Source organism: Bactrocera neohumeralis, chromosome 6 (genome assembly GCF_024586455.1).
Source record: "Bactrocera neohumeralis isolate Rockhampton chromosome 6, APGP_CSIRO_Bneo_wtdbg2-racon-allhic-juicebox.fasta_v2, whole genome shotgun sequence".
Lineage (NCBI taxonomy): Eukaryota > Metazoa > Arthropoda > Insecta > Diptera > Tephritidae > Bactrocera > Bactrocera neohumeralis.
This window is the reverse complement of record NC_065923.1, coordinates 28,332,241-28,347,276: the sequence shown is the minus strand read 5'-3', so window position 1 is coordinate 28,347,276 and position 15,036 is coordinate 28,332,241. Positions and strand designations below refer to the sequence as shown.

The 15,036-nt window shown below is 36.3% G+C and overlaps 1 protein-coding gene across 9 annotated transcripts in view; it reads right to left on the bottom strand.

Annotated features, from left to right (window-relative positions):
• Window positions 1–517: 517 nt before the first annotated feature.
• The window catches only part of LOC126763616 (G-protein coupled receptor Mth2-like), a 61,061-nt gene continuing 46,542 nt past the window's right edge, over window positions 518–15,036 (bottom strand). For 5 of the 9 annotated variants that reach the window (XM_050481281.1, XM_050481280.1, XM_050481282.1 and 2 more), the window contains exons 3-8: window positions 12,442–13,029; window positions 11,274–11,439; window positions 10,753–11,196; window positions 10,510–10,681; window positions 8,967–9,161; window positions 5,731–8,704 (exon numbers count right to left, since the gene is read on the bottom strand). In XM_050481281.1, coding sequence (XP_050337238.1) covers window positions 8,503–8,704; window positions 8,967–9,161; window positions 10,510–10,681; window positions 10,753–11,196; window positions 11,274–11,439; window positions 12,442–13,002 — 1,740 coding nt within the window. In that variant the 5' untranslated portion in view covers window positions 13,003–13,029 and the 3' untranslated portion in view covers window positions 5,731–8,502. The other 4 variants (XM_050481286.1, XM_050481285.1, XM_050481288.1 and 1 more) reach the window with 4 other exon arrangements.

Sequence of the window (15,036 nt, the reverse complement as noted above, 5' to 3'; positions counted from 1 at the left end):
TTTTAAAAACTTAAAACCATTTTTTATCTTTGAAATATTCATTATCCATCTCTGTGATCCATACTTTTTTTAATAAAATAATTTTTCGAAAATTAAAAATATTTAATAATTTTTTTTTTTAATTTTTATTATCAAAAATATAATTTTTTTGCAACTTAAGACCATTTTTTATCTTTGAAATTTTCATTTAGCCACCACTGTGAGATTTACTTTTTTTATTAAAATATTTTTTCGAAAATTAAAAATAATTTATTATTGTTTTTTTTTATTAAATTTTTCCTCAAAAAATTTTTTTAAGAAACCTAAAGCCTTTTTTATATTTGAAATTTCCATTTAGCCACTACTGTGACTTTTACTTTTTTATTAAAATAATTTTTTCAAAATTTAAAAATAATTATTTAACTTTTTATTATCAAAAATATAATTTTTTTCGACTTAAAACCATTTTTTGTCTTTGAAATTTTCATTTAGCCACCACTGTGATATTTACTTTTTTATTAAAATCTTTTTTTCGAAAAACAAAAATAGATAATTAATTTTTTATTTTCATATTTTTTAATAAGAAAGTTTTTTTATAAACTTAAAACAATTTTTCAACTTTATAAGTTTCATTTAGCCACCACTGTGCCCTTTCGCATCCTTTGCCATCTAAGATTTTTAAACATAAACTCATAGTTTTATATTTTAAGTACAGTTAGTGATTTATTATTTCATGTTTCGTTTGCGTATGTGCGTGTGTATATGCCCTTATATACATAACAGTATTTATGTATGTCTTTTATGTGTTCTAAATATTTTATATGGCTCGTTGCTAACTCGCTAATTTTCATAATTATTATCTAAAGCTAACTAAATTATTAAGTGAATTACTTAAATACATATGGTACAACAAAAATATGACACGCTAACAAATTTTTTTTTCTTTTTTCATACATAAATATGTAAGTTGCTCTTAAAAGTAGTTAAGTGCTATGCTTAATAACTTAAAATCTACGTCTCTTGCTCATTTTCGTGCTAAATGTGATTTATGATTTATGATTTTTTTCTTCATTTTTTTGTTTTGCGGCTGCCAGTGATTTTTTACGCTTTTCTACACTTCACCTCTGCAGTTTTTTGTGCTTTAACATTTGCTCCCTTGCCTCTCGCTCATGCTCATAACAATTTTGCGCCGCTCTCAATATTCAAATCAAGCTTTAAAGCATTTTTTAATTTGATGAATTAATTTTTTTTTTAACTATTTCATTTCCCTTCTTCCCTTTTCCATTTTAACTCACTTTAATCCACTTCGTTTAATTCACTTAATTCTCATTCATTTTACTTTTGCAATTTAATTTCTCAAACTTGTCGTCCGTTCGGTTGGCATCATTAGCGGCCTCTCAGCGGGACCAGCAGCCGAGAGCGTTAAATTGCCAACACTGCTGGACGTTGTCTTCGTTGAGTATTGGCTCTGGCGCTGGTTGCAGCTGTCACGTGTAGACGAATAGCTGTTTTCGGCAATGAAAATTGAAGAAACATTATTTGTAATTAATTTATTTCACTTTAGTATTTTCGTTTTATTAACACATAAACACACATATACATATAAGAAAGCTAGACACATAACCATTAAGCAACCGAATTTCAAAGCTACACATGCAACATATATACTACAAATACAAACATACATAACATACATACAAGTATATGAATGTATGAACTACAAAAATATATCTAAATTTAAGTGATTTTGTGCGCGTGGGCGTATACGCAACATTTTATGGCATGCCAAGCTTTTACAATTCACTTTTAATTGATTGCTCGCCGCTGCGTGTGTCAGATATTTTTAATATTTCGGGGTGTCAAATAGTCTAAAGCACTAATAAATATTGCATATGTGTGTACATAAGTTTATATTTGTAGCTAAAGTGGCTATTTGCTGTGCTCAAAATTATTTCACATGCCTTTTAGCGATTATCTCTTGAAAATATAAATAATACTTAATAAATTAGCGCTGTTTTAGTAATCTATAAATAAAATATTATTTTTATTGTATTTTTTTATATATTTATTTCTTGTAGTCTCGCTGTTACGCTTTTATTTATGCTCACCATACTCAATTGGCAGGCTTTTCCAATTCAATTCAGTTCACCCAAATCGGTGATGTTCTTTCTTTAATTTTTTTTTATATCTTACCATTAAAGCACTTTTCAGGTTTCGAAAAAAATTATCACAGACTAATAACTTCAAATTATTCAAATTTTAAAATTTCTTCGTCCATGTAACGCTTTTCCTTGGTTTTCAATAAATAGATTGTAACATTCGCTGTGTGGCTTGTGGCGCCATCCTGTTGGAACCACATATTGCCAAGATCCATATCATTCATACCGACGGCTCATAAACCACACCAAACCGTCATTTTTTCGGAATGCACAGGTGACTCATGGAGTACGTGTGTATTGCTGCCTTACCAATAACGAATATTTTGCTTATTGACGAAGCCATTCAGCCAGAAATGAGCCTCATCTCTGAAGATGATTTTTCGATGAAAATCCGGATCATTTTGCAGTTGTTGCTCAGCCCAATTCACGAACATATGATGATTCTGGTGGTCAAGTTCTTACTTCATTTTGACCTTGTAATTTCTTCTCTTCCTAAAAGCACTTTCCTTCATACTTCATGCTGAAGTTTTAGAAGAATATATCAGCACTTTGAAGTTAAAACATAATCCTTCATCCATTGATGTTAGGTCATACGATTTATTAGACTAAATTATCTATATATCCCTGGTGCTATGTGAAATTAACCTGTCATAGCGATACCTACATATGCTCGCCTAATCTTCGATGTCTATATATGTATGTAGATTTAAGGACGTTTAATTTGGATATACTTAAAAAAGTAGACATTTCTGTCAAGAACTGGTTTCCAGGTTTTATAAACAATCATTTTTGTGCCTCAAATTGTTGTGCAATTAAATCTTTTGAAAATTATTTTATGTGTATATAAAAGAAGCTGGGTTATGGTTTATAAAATATATTATATACAAGCTATATTCCTTATATATAAAATTTTTGTTTAAATCGGCATGACATTTGATCAAATTTGACCCGGACTGAGGCATGTAAACTGCGCTAAATAACAGAATCAATGATAAGAAATCCTAAATTGGTACAACCTATTTTTATGTATGAAGTTTGATTCCTATATGGTATGTGTCTGGTAGGTATTGCTTTATGACGCAAAGAGGCGATTTTTACCATGGAAATAAGAATTTAACTACGACATAAGTATCTGTAATATAATCATGGCTATAGAATCATTGAAAGTGCTATAAAAGTGTTTTGGAGACTCTAATTTAAACACAGATATTTGAGTGGCACAAAGCATTCAGTGAAGTTCGTCAAGTCACCAAAAACTTGCCTCACGCCAGTTGGTCATCCTCTCTTTTAATGATGATAACATCGAGTAAGTTAAAGAAACAGTGCTTCAAAATTCATCGTATTGGCATCAGATGGATGATCTCAACATCACTTATGGATCGACCCAACCCTTTTTGGTTAATGTTTTGAGTATAAAGCCTTTCTATGCTGGATTCGTGCCAAAAGACCTGAAACTTTTACGAAACGACGTCGAGTTGGGGTCGCAAAAGTGATACTGGACAACCTAGCTGAGAACCCTATCTTCATCAAATGCATAATTTCTGATGAGGAGACGTGGGTTTATAAATATTGTGTCGAAATTGTCTAACAATCTAGCGAATGGCGGTCCAAAAATGAGCAAAAACAGAAGAAGCCAAAGTGCAATGAAGACACTGAAGGCCACCCCAATTGAGGCTTTTTACATTATTAATTATTAAATTATTTTGAAGGCCATATAAAGATTAGTATTAAAAATCGTTAAATGTCTGTTTTTTTTTGTCAGTCCTGGTCAAATATGATCAGATGATGTAATATTAACGATCTTACTTTTTATCCGTTCCATGGTTGAAATGGCTGTTTTTTTTCAGTCCGGTTCAAATTTGATCAGATCATGTACTATTAACGATCTTAGTTGAAATTCGTTCTATGTTTCTCTTATAAACGATTCGTTAAATTGTTTGTAATAACTTTTCTCTATCTTGTTTAAACGACTCGTTGATATTTTTGTTATCGCTGATAATTGATATTCGATAATTCAAAACCACGCATCGGAGGTAAAGACACGGTCAATAATCTTAGTTGTTAATTGAAAATCGGTGTTTAGTATTTGCAGTTTACATATATGCCCTCTCAACTCGTTGGTGTTGTAAGAGTATTCGTTGTCTCAAACGCCAACTCGCTGTTGAGGCTTTACTGTCGTACTTTGTATGAGCCGGTTAGTATTGTCGTTATCGTTTTTTAATTGGTATTCGTTGCCTCGAACGACTTCGTGATGTAGAGATTGTTGCTCACCTCTCTTATTCGATATTATACTACAACGAGTCTTAAAATCCGACGAGTTCCTAATAGTATTTATACCTGAGCTGTCAAATAATTTCATTACCGTAAAATTTTATAATTCTAATATCATCGTGGTATATGTATGTATATAGTAGATATAATAAGACTCTCCAAATCGTGTATAAAGAACAAAAGTTATAACCGGTTATTAGTATGTTGAATTTAACTAACTTTTTAGTTACTTTTTGTGCATAAGTGCTAAAAAGGGTTAATAACTAGAATATAATATTGTATCTATCTACGTGTGTGTTAAACACCTTGTACCTTGCTATAATCTATGCGAGTGTCTACTCAAATTGCTCAAAACCAAATGCCGTTACTATTGATGGCTGTATTTACCTCTTCGCTAGAAGCGTTCACTGCCACGCAGCGCCTGTGACGACTTCATTTTCATTGCATACTTATCGGGATTTTGATTATAATCGGAATTCGTTGAGCTGGTGGAGTTCGTGTGGCTCGTACCCGGCGGCCGGCGCTTGAGTAGGCTTTCGAGAAATCAATTATAAATTATTGTTTGACATATTCGCTTGTTTTGGCGCGTCACTAGTAATGACGAGTAGCGAGTAAGTAACGTTATAAATTTGTTTGCTTTTTTGAATTTTGTTTTGTACATGGCGTATTTGACTACTGGTTACACAGTTTACAGTTATAACATGAGTAGATACAGTCTTTAGCATATTCATAAGCCAATTTAATGTAAGTAAACAATGCTAGGATTTTTTTTTTTTTTTTTTGTTTTTTGGTTTAATTTTGCAGGAGGCAGGTGAGAAATGCATGGCGGGAAACAAATGGCAGGCAACAGGTAGCAGGTAGCAACATTTTAAGTTCTTTTTATATTTTCTTGTTTTGTTATGTGTGTTTCTATGCTTGTGGCCGCCGCTGTATGTGTAGCATTTAGCTCAGCAGCAGCAGCAGTAGCAGTAGTGGTTGGGTGCGAGCCTTTGTTATTGTGGCGGCGCTATGTTGATCACTGCGACCTGCTTGCTGTCGCTTTTGGTATTAGTTACTACACTCATTCTAACGGAATACATAAAAGAGAAATTTAGAAAATAACGGAAAATTGTAAGTGTAACAGTACGATGAAATTAAAATTTTGATGAGGGGGCAGAGGGGTAAATGCATTACAGTAAAAAAATTATATAAATAGTTTTTTTTTTTTAATTTTTGTTAATTCTCCGGGATTTTTGTGTTAAAAAAAGTAGGCAAAAAATATTTACAATACTTAAAGGTAATCGCCCGCGCTAGAGTAAAGTTTTTCAAATAATCTGAAATATAAGTTCTTTATTTTATATTGTAAATATGTATGTGTTGAAATATTGTTTACGCATATGTACAAATGTATTGTATATGTATGTAAGTATGTATGATGATGAATTATGTTATATAAAAATTTCAATAATACATAGCTGTAATGTGAAACTTTGTACAAATGAGCGAAATTTAATGGCAGGCAATAATTTTTTTTTTTCAAAAGCGTTGCATTATATAAGAGCATGGCGCATGACATCACCAAAGCACCACAGCTGAGCGCGTAGCAAGCGAGTCCTTTAAGCGAAGCTTTTCCTTATACCGTGTTTGCGCGTAATAATGGACAAGCAAGAGTGCCGTCACTGGGATTTTTCGTTTTTCTAAATTTTGTATAGTACTTAAAGTAAATAGTCGAGTTCTAGATAGATTTTAAACTTATTAGGCAACCTCGAAGCACCGAAATGTGTACCCAATAAGGTCACTATCTGTGATAACTGTGGAAAGCAATAATTACTTAGCGATAATGAAAGATCATAAGTGTCCTTGGTTATAGAATGGCTAGGAAGGTACTAATTTTTCTAAAAAGATAAATATCAGGTTGTACAACGGTTATCTAACCTGCCTAAGTTGCTTTAAATATGTATGTATATAGAGTGTCATAAAGGTCGACTCAGTCGGTTTTGTGAGATGAAATGTCGAAGAAAGGCTTAAGGAAAGATGAAAGCAATGATATTTTCTATCTCTCCAGCACTGGCTAGACAAAGACTCTTTTGCATCAGTTTGAAACTCGCCTACACCATCTTGAGACCTAGCATTCCTTATTAGATAATATTCGACCGAATAGGCCACGTCCAGCACGCAGTGAAGAAAATATAGCAGCCGCAAGTAACGTATGGAACGACTTGTCGCATTGTCGAGATCTTAAATTGGAAGCGTACAAAATGCTGCATCTAAGAGAACTGAAACCGCTGGTCCTTCCCAAGCGACAGCGCTTCACTCTGTGGGCTTTAAAAAAGTTCCAAGAAGATCCGACATTTTGGAATTAAAAATTTCTCAGCAATGAGGCCCAATTCTGGCTCAATAGGTGAGAAACAAGCAAAATTTCTTATTTGGGAAGAAAATCAACCTCAAGAAATTCAAGAGCTGTCATTTCATCCAGCAAAAACAACGGTTTGGTTTGGTTGGTGGGACGGTGGAATCATCGGTCGATATTTCTTCAAATAATCTGTACCGGATTTCCTGAACTTAGCTTGTCAAACACCTTCGACATGAAAACTTGGTTGGATCGATCAGTTTTTATGGCAGGTATATTCTATAGTAGTTCAATGTTGGCGGTGCGGCCAACTGATCAGCGGACTTGGTTAAATAAACTCAGCTCATATATACATACATATATACACTTCATAGGGTCTCCAACGTTTCCTGGTGGGTGATACGACAAACTTATTGGCTCACTGTTCAGGGTATAAATACTCAAAGGGGTTAGATCTTGAAGTTACGATTAGGTGTAAATGTAATGGCCAAGAAAAGGTGGTGGGATCTTAATGCATTCCTGCGTCGATCCTAACATACGGTTGTGAAGTCTGGACGATGAAGGTGACTAACGTGCACCACACATCATCTTTTGGTAGGAAAATCTAAAGAAAAATTTATGGTCCAATCACTTTATCGTTCCGATCTGCAATACCTTATTTCCCCTTCAACACTTTATTTCTTTAGATTGGATTTATATGTACACCCTGTCCAGAAAGTATCGGAAATTCTTCATTTAAAACTTCCGCTTATATGAAAGACAGGTAAATTTTTTTTTCTGGGTTGGTACAACCTTACCTTACCTGTCTTCCATATAAGCGGGAGATGAGAGAGGGAAATGAGGAAATCCCGATACTTTCTTGACAGGGTCTATATTCATATTGGACAAAACGTCAAAATTTTGATAGAAACCTAGTGAATACGCTGACTTGGGCTTGGGAAAATAATGCCAAATCAAAAAAAAAAAAAAAACGTGAAAAGGCCTTCTAGAAACAACCAAATGTTTCTTATCTAAGGGCAGACCAAGAAAAGTATAGGTAGATACAATGATCGATGACCTCAACGAGATAAGCTTGTCAAACTGAAGGTGCTTAGTAGCAGATCGGGAAACCTGGAGGAAGATAGTGACGGAAGCAATAGACCACCCAAGGCTATGTTGCTAAAAAAGAAGAAGGAAAATTTCAGTAAAATGCTCATTGTTTCAGAGTTAGTTTTTAAGTGGCGTCGGCTTAGCCTTAAATAAAGCACGCTAGATGCCGCTGAGTACAATATATGCGCATTTCTCGTATTTTTAGTTTAGGAAAGTTCATTTTTAAGATATTAAAAAGTATAAGTGCTAAAAAATGCAGAGAATGAACTAGCGGAAATCAAACATTTCGGGCGTTACTAGTGAATTACGGTTCCTTATGATGAAATATAGATCGAAAAAGCTTCTTCGGAGTCTCTTTGGCGAAATCTGAACTGTCACCTACAATTTTTATAACAAAAATTCGAATATGTTTGCAGCAATTAGCGTTATGATAGATAATTATTAAGTAATCGCAGCTTGAGACGCTGTAGGTTAATTTGTTTTTAGTTCAACACGGTTGCACATAACCTCAAAAAGACGACATAGAGTTCTCCTAAATTAATACACATATTTACATTCAAAATCACGAGCACATTTGACTTTTTCGTTTTTTTGTTGATTTTTACCCACCGGGCTAGTTCAAAACTTTACGGAATGATATGCGAATGTCGAAAATTTGCGAATTCCCCTGACAAATTACACCGTGTGCGAATGCGTGAAGCGATTACTTGTGTTGTTGCTGCTGTGATTTCGTGTGGACGGCGGATTGAAAGCGCTTCGTATCACAATTAACTGTCTTATGTGCAGTGAGACATTTTGAAAGCGCCGGCGCATCGAGATGCTGCCGCCGCCGACAGTCGTCGACTCGGTTTGACGGTAACTGCGTATGCGCACCGTGCTTTGTTGTCATAAAATTTTACAAAATTATAATTTTTTTAATTTTTTTTTGTGGATTTTGTGAGTTTTTGATGAATTTGTGTTTGTGATGAGCGTTTCATGAGCGAATTTACGAATTTACAAAACAAAACAAAACGAAACATTAGATAAATTCAAATCAAAATGATAAACAAAATATTTTTTTTGCTTTTGTTTTTGGGGGACAAGACAATTTGCTTTTGCATTTAATATACAGTTATAAATTGGCAACGTGGTTGACTTACCGATTTGTTATCAAATGCTTGACCTTCTTCTTCATGACAAACAACATGAATATGAGGAAACCTTGTATGGCATTGCAGATGTCCGAAATGTAGAAGATTTTGGCCCAGCCTCTATCGGCGCCAACAAAATACGAGAAGATCTCCATAGACCATGTGACGCCCATGACCATGAATAAGCGCAGAAAGAGACCGAATCTGCGGAAGTGAAGTAAAAATAATTAGTTTAGGATATAAAACCTCTCGGAGTAAATATTGGATGTACCATGTCCAGCTGACAAGATTTTCCTAAAACATAGAAGTAATAGTTGGTTAAATATCAAACCGTCAAAAGCAACCGTCGTCTCTTTGACAAAGCGAAGATTCTTTCCGTGCTTGAGGCTCCTAACAGAGCCACCAAGACACGCCGACTCTTAGCCGGCATTTCTTGAGGCTGAAAGCCAGGTGTCATCAGGTAGCTGTATACCATGATCGTAAGGCCTATTGTCACTTATGGAGCGGAACATGGCAGCAGAAGGTTTTGGCAAACGGAAGATAATATCGCCTCAACAAATGAAGGTCTTAGAGGAAGACACACCACTGGCCCTTCTTCCAAGGGGCCGCGCTATGAAGAGGGTCAACTTTACAAAGAAGTTTGGAGTTGCTCTCGACAGTAAGACGGAGTGGAGCGTGGAATCGCTCAACCTACTCCTGTGGGACAGCCCTAACCAGTAGTAGACTAACGGCTCGAAAACACCAGAATGCATTGTACTCGGCCTTATGTTGCAAAACCAGCTAAAGCCAATTTGGAAAACAGCGGTTGGGAAGTTTTCCCTCACCCACCTTATAGCCCAAAGCTTGTCCCTTTCCAATTACTATTTATTCCGGTCGACCCAGAGTGCCCTCATTTGAATACGATTCACATCTAAACGGGGTAACAAAAATTGACTGCATACGTTTTTGGCCGCCAAGCCGTCGCAGTTCTTTGAGGAAAGAAGCCATAAAATTTACAAAAGAATGAGAAAAATGTATGCTATAAATATAGTTATAGACCCATCATATCTATGTGGTACTCCGGTTAAAAAGATTACACCTTGTTGATTTAGTTTCACAGAAGTGGTCTACATCACTCGAAGAACGGGTCCCAGTTGCATGGTTCCTAGTTTAAGAACATTGACTTTTAGGTATTTGTAGTAAGACAATTCCATCGGCCGTTTATTTTATAAGTCCTTCCTTGCAACTGTCTTCATTATCTTATCAAATATTTATTTTCATGTCGTATCTTTCTACTCGGGGAATTTCGCTTTGACTTGTCTTCTGTCAAGTCACAATCCAGTCTTTATATACTCCTTATTCATATGCCAGAAATATATAATTCGGGAAGCAACTTTAGCTTTGACTTCTGACTCAGAAGTCTGTTATGAGGTCACTTATTTAAACTTTCGAGAGTTCAGAAAGTATTTCAGAGAAGGTTTTACCATGCAAATATCTGTGTCAAATAACTTGAAACTTCAAGCCGCCGTTAAATTTACAATGGTTCCATCTTAATACTCAAAACACTACTCACTTATCCTTTTCGGTGCGTAAGTTCTTTGTGCTATCCTCGCGTGCCATTATACGCGCCATTTCACGTTGGACCTTGTGTATCTTCATGGCTGTCAAGACGAACATTATGCTGTTAGCCATGATTATGAGAACGATTGGACCAAAGAAGTAAATCATCGCTGACCAGGTGCGCACTGACGAAAAAGAGGAAAAATGGGAAAAGGGTTAACTCAATTTTAAGCGTATAATAACGACAAATACTTACTGTCCAGCCAACAATATTCGCCACCGCCAATACCGGGCTTCCAATAATCCGGTATAGCAGCAATCTCCTGCGCATACCACGTGAAGATCAAGAAGGGCACCGGTATGCCCCAAGCATACAGCGAATAGACGAGAAAACGTTTCTTCTCCTGAAAACGATTGATGCCCCGCGTCCCACGGAAGTTATGCCATAAATCGAAGCTGATAACACTAAGCCAAAAGAAGGCAGCCATAAAGAAGTAATAGGCGACATAACCGAGCGATTTGCAGAACGCCAGACTGGAATATGCATCCAATTGCAGCGAACTCATCGCCAGCAACGAGTAACCAATGATGAGTCCGATCAGATAGCAAACCAACGATTTGCCGTGTTGATTGCGTAGCTCTGGTATGCTCAGGTAAACGACAATGGTGAGTATCATGAACGGTATGGAAAACAACATGGCTGTTTGTATGGTAAAGAGACGGAGAGAATTTAGAGTGTGAAGTTTAAGTACAATTTTTTTCTTAAGATGAGCTTACCATAAGCATTTATTGTTTTAATGGTGCTGTAATCCGAGTCATAGTTGCAATTAGCCGGATTGATGATATACATGGTGTCTGTAGTGTCATTCGCCACCGTTGGATGGAAACAGAATTCGCTCTTGGTGAGGTAGACCATGTCGAACACGCGCAGTAGTGTGCCATTCTGTGAAGAAATGTTGAAGAAAACACTGATATTTAGTTTCATAAATAAGACCTAACTGGTGACTGCTTGGTGGCAACACACGCCTGCAGTATGGGGTTGACAGAACGAGAAGACTGCAGGAAATGTCTGGTACAAGACACCAGGAAACAAGGGAGCATCTCTTGTGCACTTGTCCCGCATTGATAAGTCTACGCTGTAAGCATCAGGAGTTCGCGCGATATGATACATTGGAGTAGGTATCGATAGTGAGGTTGCAGAGTCTGTTAAAATTCTCGCCAAGCGCAAGCATCTTAAAGGATGACTACTCCTCTTGGATTTAGCAACTGAACTCCATCTGCTAACGTAAAGGACCAAAATGGTCTGTTCGTGACTCATTGGCCTACCAAATTAACTTCATCTTACCTAACTTGATTCCATAAATAATTTCGAAATCTAAGGTGGACTAGAAACCATACAGAAAGTTTTGAGACGGGCATATATATACGAGTCACAATTCTTTTAAGTAACTCCAAAACCTAAATATTTTTTCTCAGAAAACCAAGAAAACCATCGCCGGTAGATTTTGTCTCCGAGGCCAACGGAGTGATAGTCAGAAATAAGTCAACTAACAGTATCGGTAACCAGTTTTGAGAGCTCAACATAGTTCCGACACCAGCGCTCTTGCTGCTTTACCTCGAGACAAAGTACTGTCATTAAGTTTGGTTTGCACCAAAAGGCTTATTCTAACAAACCTAATAAGTTCTCGTGACCGTAACCGTGGCCAACAGTCAGACATTGAGAAAAAACAGATATTCATATTTTCATCGTAATCCTTAAACTCCTTCGAAGTGTATAGTATCTCTCGTTATGGTGTGGAGCACAATTTGCGAGAAGAGCTCTCTATTAAAACCAATCTTTAGTTAGAAAGGAAGTCACTATTTGGAACTTATACTAATTTCTTGATAATACCACCCACATATGACTTCAATATCATCGATTTCAATTTCTTCCAATACCACTCACCTCGAACAGCTTCCAATCGTCGAAAGAGCCGAGCTCCGGTTGCAGTGAGAACATAAATTCACATGGTCGAAAACTCTGCACAGCAAATTCAGTGAAAATATTCATCGCCTTCAATGTTTCATCCGGCATAGTCACATTCAACAGCGGCTGGGGCCACGCATAGTCGGTATTGTTGACGCAAGCGCTCTCATTGGTACTATAGCTGGCGCCCCAAGGACAACAGATATTGATGCACGGCTTCAGTTTACAAATGCAAGCTCGCACATGTGACTCCACTTCGACACGCCGCACGAGATCCGTGTAAATATAGTCATATTTGCCGATCAGCTGTGAAGGTATCATAGTGCCATCGTGTAGATATGAACCGTTAGGGAAATGCGGATCACCCGTCACGTTGACCGTATCGAAGAAGCTACATGGCACATGTATGCCATCGCGTTGATGCAAGTTCTCATTATAGGCGCTCACTAGTGGGGGTAGGCAAATGGCAAGCGCCAAGCCGATATAGACGAGCTGCAGTGGCAATCTGCGCAGAAGCGTTTGTGTGTGTATTTGTGACATTGTATTTGGACTGGTTCCTGTGGAAGGCTGCAAAGTAGAGAACGAAAAATTAATTCCATTATTATGAGATAAACAAATATATAATATTATATATTTTATGTTTAGAAGACAGTAATTTGGATCCCATTATTGTGCACAGGAGACCGAATATTTCTAATATTTCTTTTTTAATCTCTTCCTGGAGCTTTTAGAGCTTTTTTCATACCACTAACCGAAAACGGATTTATAGAATGCAATACTTATATAGAAATTGTCCCTGAGAAAGAGCTCGAAATATATTACCTAAAGTGCAATACCGATATTCTGGAAGTAGATGGCTCGACGACTATCCGTGCTTCAAACGCCAAATTCAATATATTTTTGTGCTTATGAAATTGCTACGCTTTTAGTAGCGAAAGTTTCGGTATAGTCATTCTAACCTCGGTTGGAAAGAACTTATAATCGAAAATGTATTTGCCAAACTGTTTCCGTTTTCCGTATTTATTAAAACTTAATGACTTAGGACATGGAACCTTTGAGGTCTTTAATGATTTTCACGAAATGGAGATATATACGGCATAACTACCATCAGGGATTCAGTTAAATATCGACCTTTGATACTCAAGTGTCTCAACCAAGCCGTTATCATAAGTAAAAACTGTCGACTAAATGTTCTTGTTCTTTCTTTTTATTAGCAATTTGGCCATCTAGGTAATATAGAAAGAGATCGGTCGTTAGTCGTCTAGATCGATCTCTAATTCAAAATACGGGCTGAAAGAAAGGCCTAGGTTGTAAGTCCATTGAAATCACACATATTTTGCAAAATCTTACTATCGAAGAAGCTGGGATCCACAAAAACTGCAGTCTTTAGAGACTACTCGGTATTATGAACATTATACTAGGGCTGGGATAGCGAATATGTTGCTAATACCTATTCGTTGTCTAACTTTCTGCAATAAGGGATAGTTAGGGACTTTGAAAATTCCAAGCAGAAGGTGAGACTGGTTTGGAAACTAAAAGCTTAGTTATCGTCGTACAAAATCCATGAATTGTTCTTCCACGATTCCGGTCATTTTCGACGGATGTTCTTTCGTAAACGCCTCAATACGGTCAAATAAAACTCTTTATTGACCGTTTGTCCCTTCGGAACAAATTCACGATGCACCAAACTACGATTATCAAAAAATAATGAACATCACCGTGATTTTTGATCGGCTTTCTTCCCGTTTTTTACTCTCCATTCTGTTGATTGTTGACTCGTTAGCATTTCAAACTCATAAACCCATGTCTCCTCGGCAGTTATAATGCTATTCATGAATCTGGGTTGGGAATTCATATGAACAAGCATGTCCAAAGAGACCTGTTTACAGTACGCTTTTTGAAAAAATTCAGCTTTATTAGAACGAGTCGAGCAAGAACGCATTTTATAGCCGAAATACTCACCAAAATCATTCCATTGGACTCGCGAGACATGTCGAGCTCTCTTACCATTTCTCTAGCACGTGGCAGACCACCATATCCTACACTTTTTTTAATATTTTCATCAGTTGAAGAAGGCAAAGGTCGTCCAGAACAAATATAATAAAAAATTCTTTGTTCTGAGAACTTTTTTTTATCACAATTCATAAACAGTTTTTGTAGTTTAACGTAAGAAAGTAACTTCAAAGCCAGCGCATTATCATACGAAAGTCTTATCTTGCGGTCAGTTGGGTTGAGCGTGTCGTGTGTGAATTGAGAAACTTGACAATGGATTGTCAAACAAAGAAACCACACATAATAATTATACTTTCATAAACCACTTCAATGTAAGATAACAAAAAAATAAAACAAAAAACACATTGCTATGGTTGTGATCTACTTTTGTGTGAAAGAACCATTGATTAAAAGACAAAGCTTTCTAGCAATCTTTGATAACCGCTTTCGAAAATAAAATTATTTATTGTTTTATTGCTTTGTTGACGATTATACTATATACATATTTGCCCCTTATGGTGTGAGAAGACTTCTGTATGTCTGATAAACATAAGCTCTCTTGAAGATATTGAGCAGCTAATA